This window comes from Plasmodium knowlesi, assembly GCF_000006355.2.
Source record: "Plasmodium knowlesi strain H genome assembly, chromosome: 13".
Lineage (NCBI taxonomy): Eukaryota > Apicomplexa > Aconoidasida > Haemosporida > Plasmodiidae > Plasmodium > Plasmodium knowlesi.
The window spans coordinates 1,711,741-1,724,311 of NC_011914.2; the positions used below are offsets into that span (position 1 = coordinate 1,711,741).

Sequence of the window (12,571 nt, forward strand, 5' to 3'; positions counted from 1 at the left end):
TTGAGGAAACAACACCAGGGAACTGCTAGCCAAAGTCTAGAAGAATGGCCACCCCCACTTTCTACCTACTTTGCAACATCGCGTTGGCAAATCGGCGTACATGCATAGAAGTACATGTAACGGGCGAATGCTAGCTCCCCGTTTATTCATATTAACGGATTGACTAATATAGAAAGGGAGAAATTTCTTCCTCATTTATAGTGTTTATTCCCCAAGTACCTCCCGTATGATTATCCCAAAATAGAGCAAGAAATAGGAAGAAATAACAATTTCTATTTGGTAATTACTAAACGGTTAGGTACTAGATGGAATTCCCACTATGTACCCCTTCCACATGTGGACTTATCGCGCTGGTAGAAAGAAGGAGAATTCCTATGCCAAAATGAATGTCCCTTCCCATTAGCTCACCTTAGCTTTGCTATAGAAACAAAAATAGATGATTGCACAGGAACAAATAGAGGGCTGAAATATTTAATCAAAAGGGGGGATCAAGCGATTTTTCTTGACATTCGCTTGGAGCACAGCTTGTTAAATGATTGGTCCACTCTATTGCTACGCATTTTTTTTTTTTTCTTTTTTTTCCACTACACCTTGTAACCCCTAAAAATTCCGAAGCTTGCAAATTGCAATTTGGAACTGGAATATCGCTTTGGAATCTAACTCCAAAGTGGACGCGCTCCATTGAGTTTGAAAAAAAAAGGGGAAGTGTAACAGGACAGAATGGAACTGAGCAGTGCGAGGTTGGCCAAATAGAGCATAGTAACATTTTACATAAAAGAGTGGAGAAAGGTGAAAAGAAAAGCATCTTTCTTACGTTCACTATTTTCAGTAAATACTTGTCGTCACATCAAACGTCGTGTAGTTTCTTTTTTTTTTTTTTTTTTTTTTTTTTTTAAGTCCTAGTCACTTGCACATTATGTGGCAGAAGGAAGGTCAACCTGAATTAAGCTGCAGAAGTTTTGTGTGCATAATTTTCCAGCTCAGTTGCTAAAGGGAGGCTTTTTCTAAAAGACAATAATACATTAACAATTGGTACGGAAAGAAATTCCAACCGGGGGAACGGAATTTCCTTGCTGTGCGCACCGTTCAGCTAAGTTGGGAATAAATTGTCATTTAAAAAAAAAAAAATTGGAAAGAAGGGGTAGAAAAAGCAAACAAGTGAAGCAAAGCAAAGTAACAAACAGTACCTGGCGAAGCCCTACTTTGCTTTGCTTCTTTTAATACCAGCGCATTCGGCATCCCGCCTGTTGAGTTGGAAGTTGTTTTCTCAAACACCCACTCTGCGCAAACAATTCGCTTTCCATTAGTGAATTCCCCTTTTTTAATTTCCCGTCATCCCTCATCCTCGTCTCTGAAGTTTCAGCTTACACTTTCCGTAATACACATCGTATCAGCTCATGTAAAATACGTTCTGACAAATTGAGGGAAAAAAAAAAAAAAAAAAAAAAAAGAATTTTGTTACTCCATCTTTTAATAGCCTTTTTCTTCTCTTGCTTCCTTTGGTTTTATTATTCCTTTTCTTTTCTTTTCTTTTTTTTTTTTCCCTCAATTTGAGTCCAGTGTGCTGTACTTTTTTTATCATTTTAAATAACATATCATGTCATTTATTACCCACCCAAACTTATTCTTTTTCCCTTTTCATTTTTGTTGTGGATAATTTTTCCCATTTTGTGCCAAAGTTTCATTTAAGGTAACTTGATGATACATAACCATACGCGCATAAGGCGTAATATTTTTGTGCACACCCAGCTCTGTGTGTTTGCGGGAATCAATGGCACAAATAGCAAACCACAACCCCCATTTGACACCACTCATTTGAAAGGGCACTTACCCAGAGTGCGTTGACTTTTTCTTTTTAAGCACAGACATATGTGTGGATGCAAATACTATAAGTGTATGCATTTCGATTTATTTGTATGAGCCGTCTGGAGGTGTATTTCCTTCCGTGTGGCTTTTGAAGGTGCTCCCCATGGGCCCTGTTGCACGGGTGGTGGAGCATAAAAGGGACGAAAAGGAAAGGGAAATTGGAAAAGGGAAAAGTCGCATATGTTGAAGTGTTGAATCCAAACGAGGAAAAAAAAAATAAAATAAAAATAAAAAAAAACGCTGAAAGGTCTCGTAGGGCAATATTTTTCCTCAGCAAGGAAGGACGAGGAAAGTACAAATTTACGCACAAGAAAGGCGTTGTTTTAAAACGGAGGGATGTTACTTCCAGGGGAGGGAAGACGAACAAGTAACACCTGAGCAGCTAAGACATAGGAGCTACACCAAAGAAGACAACATAGAAGTCGCAACCATCGTGCGGACAAGATAAGCATGACGCTGAACATTGTCCAGGAAATCCAAAAACAAAATGAAAACCATGTCCAAAGTGAAGAAGGAAAGAAGGAAGAAATAGCCACTTATGACTATCCCTCCACAGAGAGAAGGAGAAGTATCAGACTGTTACAGCTCAGCGAAGACAAAGCCAAACTGATAGAGAAAAATGGTTATTCGGGATTAAAGGATGGTTCGAATGGAGGAGAAACCGCGGGGCGCAATGTGAGCTTAAGGACAATCCTAAAAGTTAAGCTTAAGGAAAAAGCACCAAGTAGAGACAGAGATAAATTGCAAAAGGGAGAGAAAGGGAACGCCCAGGCGGGCACTTACATCAAGAAGGGAAATGGTGTGAAGCAGAACAGATTGGTTAAGAAGGTCACGTTAAATGGAAACCAGGGGAAGACCATGTTAGGTGACAATCATAGGAATGCCTCAAAAGTGAATAAGAAAAAAATTGAAAAGGGCGTTGTCGTCGTGATGAATAAGAAAAAAAACGCATCGTTAAACAAGGGGAACACGAATTCGAAGGGAACAGGGCTAAAAGGAAATGCAAACAAGGGGAGAGCGCAGAAAAGCAAAGGTAACTCCCTCATGGTGTGCAAAATGAGAATAGGGAGTAATTTGCAGGGGAAGGAAAAGGAGAAAATGCAAGCGGGTAAAGTACCCAAGCGGAAAGGAAAAAAGGAAGCATCCCCCGTGAAGGACGACCTCCCAGACGAAAAGATAAAAAGCGGATCCGATTCCGACTACAAAGAGGAAATTTTTCTGCAGAAAAGACTGAAGATGAGTAAGGCAACCTACTCAAATGGGGCGAAGGACGCGAGCAAAAGGAGTCACCCAAATGAGAGTTCAAAAAAAAAAAAAAAAAAAATGGCGACCATTAAGAATAAGCAAATAAGGAAGTCAATAAACGAATTCATGAAAAATAGCACTCGCAATAACAGCAACTTTGTACCAAACAGTAAATACAATATATATAGTTATGGGAAAGGCAAAAACGTCTTTTACTCTTTGGAAAGAATTAATTACAGTAGTGGAGATAATCCGTGTGGAGAAGAAAATAAAAGAAAGCTAAATAGAATACCAGAAATTATAAATATAAAAAAGCAAAAATTTGTTATAGGTTCATCCAACAGAAAGTGCGACTTAGTTTTGAGGGGAAATATAGAAGGAGAACAATGCGAATTGGTGTGCAAATGTGTGGAGAAAAATATCAACCATTGTAGTGATATAAACAGGCAAATTAATAAATATAACTTATTTATTATTAACAAGTCGAAAAGCAAATCGACCCTGTTAAACAACTCGGTGGTGGACATTGATCAAGTCAAAGATGAAGATAGCCTTTTCCTGGGCATCGAAAATATGGACAAAAGAACAAACGCAAAATATATATACAAAATTAAGTACAATAAAATGGCTAACATTTTTAACATAAATAATTTGTGTATGTACAGTAAAGACAACTGCATACAAAAGACATTAATTACCAACGCGGAAAATGGGAAAGCTAGCAAAATTGTGTCAACCAATTTTTCACTAATCAATCAAAGTGAGGAACAGGAATCGAATATATCCATATTAATATTTTTAATTATTGAAATGCCTTCCATAGAAAATGAACCCGTACATTACATCGACAATTTGAACTCCTTCGCAAACCTTAACAGCACACCGAGGAAGATTAGTGTAGAGGATAATACCGTAGTAAGTAAAGCATCCACGTCAGTTAACAAAATGATCAAAGAGGATTCTCCAAATACCCAATTTAATGAAAGTATTAAAAAGATCAACAAAATTTGCCAAAGCAGAATTTCCCCTTTGTGCATAAAGGATTCCATTAAGAAGGAAGAAAAAGTAAAAGGCACGTTAAAATCGACTAATCACACGAAGGAACTTCCAGTGACACTGCTGAATGCATGTGTTGAGTTGTGCAAGGAGATAAGCAGAAGTGTCACGAAAGAACATGACGAGGGAAGTAACCACACTGTTCCTGCGGGTACTCCAGTTACGAAATATCCATCGTTAACACCCCCAAAGGGGGTAACACCTCCAAAAAATATGACACCACCCAAGGACATGGTAACACCAAGGACGATGACACCTCCGAAAGTAAGCTCCTCCCATTTTTTTCAAAGTGATCAGAAGAAAAGACCATACATGAACAACTTGTGCAACCTTTTTCGCTCCAGTTTTGTCACTCCTGGGCACGAGAGAAGCTCCACGGGTGAAACCACCAACCGGATTGCCCACTCCAACAGCGTCGTAGCAATGGTGAGGGAAAAAGTTAGCACCTCTGGAGATCGCCTCAGCGGAATGCAGTATCAGGGATCCCCAATTAACGGTGCCTCGAAAAGTTTAAATAAGGCCAGCATCTGCGAAAAGGCTCATTTGCAGGGCAACTCACAACATCACATTTCGCATGAGAGCAAATATAATCTGCACAAATCGGAAGGGGAAAATTTTCTGCAAGGTAACACAAACAGAGAAGAGCCTTCTAAGGAGGAAAAAATTAGCCAAACGGATTATACTAACTTAAAGTGCAACGCGGATGACCATGTTTCTTGCCCACCACCTATCGACCAACACACGCGGGTCTACTGCGAAGACGTAGAAATGATGCAGAACGTACAAATTGGGGAGAGAGTTCACGAAGAAGAATTGAATACCTCATTGAATGACAGCTTATTGATAACCCCTGGGAAAGGAGCCCAATTGATGGACAGCAATCAGATGACCTTCTATGACTGTAAAGATGAAAAGGTAGTGAAAGAAGCAGACCCTCTACCTGCGAAGCCAAATGAGAGTACCAAAATGGTCATGAAAGCATCCGAATCGAGTGAGTTCATAAAAAAAACGGAAAAGGAATTGTACTCTGTTTTGTATTCCAAAAGTAGTGAAAGTACAACAAGTAGTGCAAATACAGATTTTATTCTATGTCTGAAAAATGAACAAGGAGAAGAGAGGTATCTCAAAGTAATTGGAGAAATTAAAGTGAAGAGAAATGCCATTTTGTCAGACATAAAACATAACATAGATTTAAAACTGCTTGACAAATCCATTGAGCTTACAACTCTTAATAAATTAAACTATTTAAAATGTGAGTCTCTTTCTAAAGGGAAATATTCTATTCGTTTAAATGCCTTTTCCGATAAATTGGATGAAACAAAATTTGGTGAATTTTCAGCCCTGCACCTGGACTATATTGATAATGTAAATTTTTCCCATTTGGACACATTGGAACCACTTGAGCTGAAGAAAATGCTCTTTATAAAGTACGACGAATAATTCCACGTTGACATCGTTTCGTGAATTTTTTTATAAATTTCACTGTTCATGGGGGAGGGGGAGGAGAGAATGTTCCTGCACGTATGTGTGTGGGTGTGGCGAAAGGGGTAAAATTTTGTCGCCAATTTGTTCTTTCTAGACGACTTTTTAAAGTCTCATTTTTGTTCATTTTCTAAACGTCTTTTTAAAATATCATTTTGTTCTTATTTTAAACGGCTTTTTAATGTGTCCCCTTATTCCTTTTTTTTTTTTTTTTTTTTTTTTTTTACCCTTTTTTTGCATCTCCTCTTGACGTATTAATTTTGCTCCCTTTGTTGTGCACGTTTTTAAGTAATTTTTAAATGAGCCACATGTTTCTTTTTCATTTCGGTTACCCTCTCTCCCCTGTTTTTTTTTTCCCCCCCTCCTTATAACAAATAATTATTCCCTTTTTAGTGTTTTATTATTTTGCTTATTTTGAGTAGATGCTTATGCACGTGCATACATCATTCGTGCACGTGTGCCAACATTTTAATCTTTGCGAAATTTTATTTTTAATCGCCTCAGTTGCTTTTTTTCTTTTTTCTTTTAATTGCTTGTTTGGATTATTATTTAAAAAGGGAAGAAACACGAAAAGGGCGTCTGACACAGGAAAACAGAAAATTGGAACGCTGTTTTAACTGCCCTGCGCAAATAAGGAGTTCTGACCGCTGTTTCTGAGTGACCGCATAAAACATGCATATTTGTCCAAACGTGAGCAGAATAAATGGCCTTTCTTTTCTGATATCGGTAAATCGTAAAAATTGGGAAAAGAACAAAAGCATGAGTTGCTTTTTCTCTTTTTATAAATTAAAAGAATAAATCTCAAGCGATGCATGTTTAACTCGATCCTTAGCGGGGACGCGCAGAAAAACTAGAAGAATGGGGTTTTAATAAATTGCTATAAATAATTTGCCCCCATATCTTTTTACTTATATGCACGTTTCGTGCAACATAAAAAGAATATTATAATTGGAAGAAAAAAATAAAAATAAAGTGCCCCTCACTGTGATCAGTAGCAACACGTATTTTGCCTAAGCATAAATATGCGCGATTTGGGGCAAAATTTAATAATATAGAGTTTATGCCATTTTTGAAGATCATTTCTGTAAGTTCGTTTATTCAGGGCAATGCAGTGGTTACATATTTAAATTATAATAACATTAATATGTATATATATACGCAGAATATATACGCTTTTATATACATTTAAGTTTCCACTGGAGTTGCCCCTGTTTTGCTTTTCCCCCGCAAACGATAAGACGACCAGCTTGTAAATGTCGTAAGAGAAAAAAATAGCTAGCTTGGAAAAGAGTAAAAAAAAAAATATGAACATGTCAGGTAAAAATAGGGGGAAGCCAATTCCAAAGAACAAAATTTTTAACAAAAACTATGGAAACAAAGTGAAGAAGAACAGGAAAGGAAACCAGGGGAGGAACAATGATGGGAAGAACCACGTCGACGAGAGAGCCCAGTTGCAGAAAGATATCGATGAAAAGTTAGAAGCTCTTGTTGAGGAAAATAAAAGAAAACAATACGAAGAACAATGGAAAAGCCACTTTAGAAAAGGCGACCACACCTGTGATAACTCCCAAAACGGGGGAAATGAAGAAGATGAAAGCAACACTACTGGAAATAGCAACCACAATGATGATAAGAAGAAAGAAAAAAATAATAAGGTTTATAAAAATAATCTAACGATTATAGACAAAAATGTTCTGACAGAGCACGAGTTTAAGGCATTGCCAATAAGTAAAAGAACATTAAGAGCGCTAGACGAAAACAACTTCGTGCACATGACAAACATACAGGCAGTGTCTATCCCTATCGTTTTGCTAAATAAGCATATCTATGCACAGGCACAAACGGGAACTGGGAAAACGCTATGTTTCTGTGTCCCCCTCGTGGAGAAACTGTACAGAAATAGCATTGACAACTACAATCGAATCTTAGGAGGACTGATAATAACCCCAACGAGGGAGCTCGTGTTTCAAATTTTTGAAGTCCTAAATATGTTAAATAAATATCATAAGCTAAATATATGTTGCGCAATAGGCGGGAAGGATGAAGAGAGAGAGAAATCCATTTTTAGTTACGCAAACATTATTGTTTGCACAACGGGAAGATTACTATACCACTTGGAAAACAATTACTACTGTAACTTGGACTACTTGAGCACCCTTGTGATTGACGAAATTGATAAATTAATTGATAGCAGTTTTTACGACAATTTGAAGAATATTTTGCTGTACAAGCCGAAGGAAAATTGCCAAATTTGCCTGTTCTCAGCCACGATTTGCAAATTTTTAAGCATCATATTGAGAACCTTCAACATTAAGGACTACGAATACGTCAGCATTAACGACAACGACAAATATATCGAGAGTAACAACGTGAAACAGATCTACATCGAGTGTGACATTTATAGCAAAATAAATTATTTGTACACTTTCCTGTTTTCCAAAAAGAACAAGAAGATTATTGTTTTTTTCTCTACATGTAAGCAAGTTCGATTTATGTATGAAGTGTTCAGAAAAATAAAAGTTGGCGTAATGAAGTTTTTACAACTCCATGGAAAGCTAAAACAAACAAGCCGCTTAAACACGTACCATTTTTTTTCTAAAAAAAGAAACTTCGTCTGCTTATTCACCACCGATATTGCTTGCCGAGGTTTGGACTTTGCCTCTGTAGATTGGGTTATCCATTTTGATTTTCCAGAAAATGTGGAAACCTTCATTCACAGGTCAGGCAGAACGGGAAGATTCACCAATGTGGGAAACAGCCTAATCTTCCTAACCACAGAAATTGATAACAAGAAAATTTTCTTAAACGTACTAAAAGAAAATAACATAGAAATTAAGGAAAAATTTATCAAAAAAAATAAGCTATTTGATATTAACAATAAAATACACTCTCTAAATGCTGCCTTTGTCGATATAAAGTATTTGGCCAAAAAGGCTCTCATCATTTATCTGAGGCATTTATATATTGTCATGAAGTTCAAGGACATAAAGAAGCTGAACCTTAATCAGCTGGCATATTCATATGGACTCATCGAATTTTCCTCATCCATGATGGAGGAGTTGAACATAGATGAGCACCAGAAAGTCGAAGTGAAAAAAAAGAGGTCTCGTTTTGAGAAGTTTATGGAAATACTAAAAAGGAAAAAGTTGAAGGGGGGAAGTACACCTATGGAGGGGGAGAAAAATCAAGGTGATGTTCCTACACACGAACCTGATGGTAGACAGGACACGGATGACAACTCCCCACGAGATGCAGCGCAGCTACCAGATTTGGGTGCACAAGAGGAAGAAGATTTATTTATTAAAAAGGAGGCCCATATTGAGGAGGACTGCCCAGTTATGTTACCAACCCAAAAGCGAAAGAAGCGAGTGAAGGTAGCTAAAACGCTAAGCAAGAGTGTGCTCTATGATGACAACGGAAATGAAATCAATGACGACGGGGTGAAGTTAAAAATTTTGGTAAACGAATTGAATGAAGACACGAAAGACGATGTGCAAGGCACGGAGAGCGAACACGATAGTGACGATGACGGTGAAGGAAAAGATCAATACGAAGGCTGTGACAAGAACGCGGGTGCTACCCCTGGTGGAAATACGTACATTCAGTTGCTCAGAGAAAAAATCCAAAAGGAAAACGAGAAAAGAAGAATGAGCAAGCTAAGATATGAAGATGCAAGTGAACATCCGAATAACTCCGAGGAGTATTCAGACGACGCCACAGATTCACCCACCGGAGAAAGTGACGAATCGGGAAGTTCCCAGAGTGACGAACTTTCGGGTGAAAAGTTGGAGGGACGTAAAGATAATCATACTGTGAAAAGGAAAAAGGCCTTGCTGAATAAGGGAAAACTTAATGCTACTCCCGAGGAAAACGAAAATGGTAAGAAGCACACTGTGTCTTATACTTATTTATTTTTTCCCCTCTCTTATTATGAATATACATGTGTGTGTTCGCAAAATAGCAAAAGTTTTAGCTCCTCCCCCCAGCCTTGCATATTTTATTTTACTTTCTCACATATGAAAATTTCTCTTTGTTTTTTTTTTTCAGAAGACATATCCGACTTGGAAAGTAAAGTGATGCAGTTTTTATAGTCGAATTCGTCCCATGCCCGGACTATTTTTGTTTAATTCCCAACCACAGAAGTATTCATTTTTTTTTTTTTTTTTGTTCTTTTGCTAATCATAGCACCGTTCATTTTGAGAGGTGCTTTTAATGGTATATTTTTCTCCATGCAGTGATACCCTGCCTTTAGAGAGTCCAACTATGGACGTATTTATTATTATTTTTTTTTTTTGTCATTTAAAACTACTGCTGTAACTTCGCCATTTTAAAAATGGCAAGCGGTTTGCACACGGTGCACATAGAAAATAGGGACATGAATTCATACCTTTATCATTCCCCGTAAATGTAGAAAATAAAGAAAGTCTTTCCCACAAACTCCCATGGCTGTGGTTAATTTTTACGAATTAAGAAAAGCATCGCTTCGGTGCAGTGGAGAACATAAATTGAATCAGGGTGAGTAAGTTTACCCCCGAACCAATTGGTCAAGGGGCAATGTTTCATTTGGTTTATACTCCTAATGATATAAGGAAGTGGAGAATTGTTGCTAAGATGGATTACGGAATGAGCTGGAGGGAGGGTCCTAATTTGTAAATCATTACCTGCGTATATGTAAAATTGTGGGGATGCACAAATGGAGAGCAATAAGAGGAAATGAGAATTACTTTATGGACGAACTTGCAAATAGTTGGGCTTATTGGACAGGCTCAATAGGCTTTTGTTTCGTAACTGGCGTGTTCCTACAATTTGCAGTAGGAAACATAATCCTATAGTGAAGGAGCTAAATGCGCAAATGTCCCCTAAGTAAAGGCTTACAAAAGCGCATTTTTACAAAGTGGGAGAATTAGCTCTATTTACATACATATATACATATATATAATTTATCACAACAATTCCATAAAATTGTAAATGCCCAAAATAGGAGTTACTCTTCCGAAAGGCCACGCCCGGAAGAGGAAAGTCGAAGGAAAACGTAACAAATTGGAGAAAAAAAAAAAAAAATTCATTTATGCGGTGGAAGTGCTCATGTTAAATGGTATTTATTTATTTATTTATTTTTTTTTTGATGAATGAAAATTACAGTTTTGGCGGAATTTAATGAATTAACACGTTGAGCATTACTCTAGGCCCACACAAATATGCGTTCCACGCAATTTAGGTATCGTGTGAAAAAGGCTTCAATGCCACTGCAGCATTGGTATATAAGCATAATTTTTATTTTTCCCCCAAAGGGTCATGCTCTTCACAGGTAAAATATTAATGAACCGGGACGTTCCTTGTGGGCAGAAAAAATGCCCCGAAAATTGAGTGACCGAAATGGCCTTTTTTTAGTATGTACGTACATTATGAGTTTATATGACTTATGTCTGGCTGCATGCCTTCGGGTATGCAGCTGTAACTTATGAGACGCGCAAATTTATTTGCAAAAATCATGGGATGCTACAATGTGGAGAGGATATTCCAATGCCTAACGTCCGTTCCCGTCTATTGCAAGACACCAGTTACTGAATGTGTTCTGTTGGAAAGAGAACATATTGAAGTAATAATGAACTGCAAACCGCCTCAGGCTGGAAACAGAGCAGGGTCAGTGGTCGCTGGTGTACGGTGCGAAGATTACGGTTGAGCGGGCCAGGTGTCTGAATCTCTCTTGCAGGGTATGTGCACCATTGTTTTTTTGCGCAAGGGGAAAAAAAGAAGGAAAAAGGGAGGGGGTATTCATATTGCGCGTACTGGGATTTAAAACATTGGAAATATTGATACCACCCATAGCCTTTAGTAATGATGCATATATATATATATCATCATGGAGAATAAAAATATATACATGAGGGAGTATATAATTTTTATGGTAATATTGCATTATTATGCATTAGTTTTGATCATACTGAGTGGGGTTATATCTTTCCAACGAAACACCTTTCTACATTTGGGTACTACTGATGAATTACTTTCCCTGCTCAATGAACATACGAAGAGTGTTAAAAGGGATGCTAATTTTTTTCGTCAGGTATATTTATTCTCACATAGAAGGCTTCTTTCTTTTTCTTTTATTTCCCTAATTTCCATTTCAGAGCTGAGAATGAACAATAAATAGGCTAAATGACCCATCCATCACCCATCATATAAAATTTATTCATAAATGTGGAACTTTCCCCTTTGGTCAGTTTTACCCCTGCAATAGTGAATCTTACACAGTAAAGTTAAAAAAAGTGAAGTTTTTAGTGTTCAGTATAAACTGTTAAGTATAATATAACTCTTCTGCTACGCTAAATACTTAATGAAGATAAGTAAGGGCGCGCACGAGGGGAAACTAACTCTATACAGGAACAAGATGCAATAATATTGTTCCAAGTTAATAGCTATGTTTTTGCCCATATCGATGGCGCATTCTTTCAATATAAAAAATAGGCCCCCTGATGGAAAAAAAAAAAAATATGTATTCGAATAGTATACTCATAATATAAGAAATTCTGCGACCCTTAACATATAAATGGGTAAAAATGGCAAGGAACTGTAGTTTGGGAATTTTGTAACCCATAATATATTCCTCCCTTTATTAATGCTGAGCGATTAAAACCCGACAAGAAGAAAGAAAATAAATATTCCTCATCAGGGCCTTCTACTTATTTTTTTTATTTTTTAATGCTGTGCTCTTAAGTGTCGATAATGCTGCAAATAAAAAATTTTTGTAACCCAAAAAAAAATGACTCATCACTTAGTGTTCCCGAGCGGTCTCCCACCTCAGTACTGGCCAAGCCTTACAGTGCTTAACTTCAGAGTTCTGATGGGATCTGGTGTGGCCACTGTAGTGTGAACGAGTCGAAAGTATAAGGCACCAGGAGGGTCATATTGTTCCCAATCT

General features: G+C 37.4%; 2 protein-coding genes and 2 non-coding genes across 4 annotated transcripts; 3 read left to right on the forward strand and 1 right to left on the reverse strand.

Annotated features, from left to right (window-relative positions):
• Window positions 1-2,316: 2,316 nt before the first annotated feature.
• PKNH_1339000 (conserved Plasmodium protein, unknown function) lies at window positions 2,317-5,607 on the forward strand (the record flags this gene model as incomplete). The annotated part of the gene is made up of 1 exon (XM_002260784.1): window positions 2,317-5,607. One exon carries the CDS (start codon window positions 2,317-2,319, stop codon window positions 5,605-5,607), a length of 3,291 nt encoding a protein of 1,096 aa, XP_002260820.1.
• A 1,346-nt stretch (window positions 5,608-6,953) lies between these two features.
• On the forward strand, window positions 6,954-9,740 carry PKNH_1339100 (ATP-dependent RNA helicase DBP4, putative; the record flags this gene model as incomplete). Its single annotated transcript, XM_039113558.1, has 2 exons — window positions 6,954-9,528; window positions 9,697-9,740. 2 exons carry the CDS (start codon window positions 6,954-6,956, stop codon window positions 9,738-9,740), a joined length of 2,619 nt encoding a protein of 872 aa, XP_038969934.1.
• A 1,333-nt stretch (window positions 9,741-11,073) lies between these two features.
• On the forward strand, window positions 11,074-11,375 carry PKNH_1339200. The gene has a single exon (XR_005506404.1). It is a non-coding gene; the product is annotated as a signal recognition particle RNA (non-coding RNA).
• Window positions 11,376-12,412: 1,037 nt separating this feature from the next.
• PKNH_1339300 lies at window positions 12,413-12,531 on the reverse strand. Its single transcript, XR_005506405.1, has one exon. It is a non-coding gene; the product is annotated as a 5S ribosomal RNA (ribosomal RNA).
• Window positions 12,532-12,571: the final 40 nt, after the last annotated feature.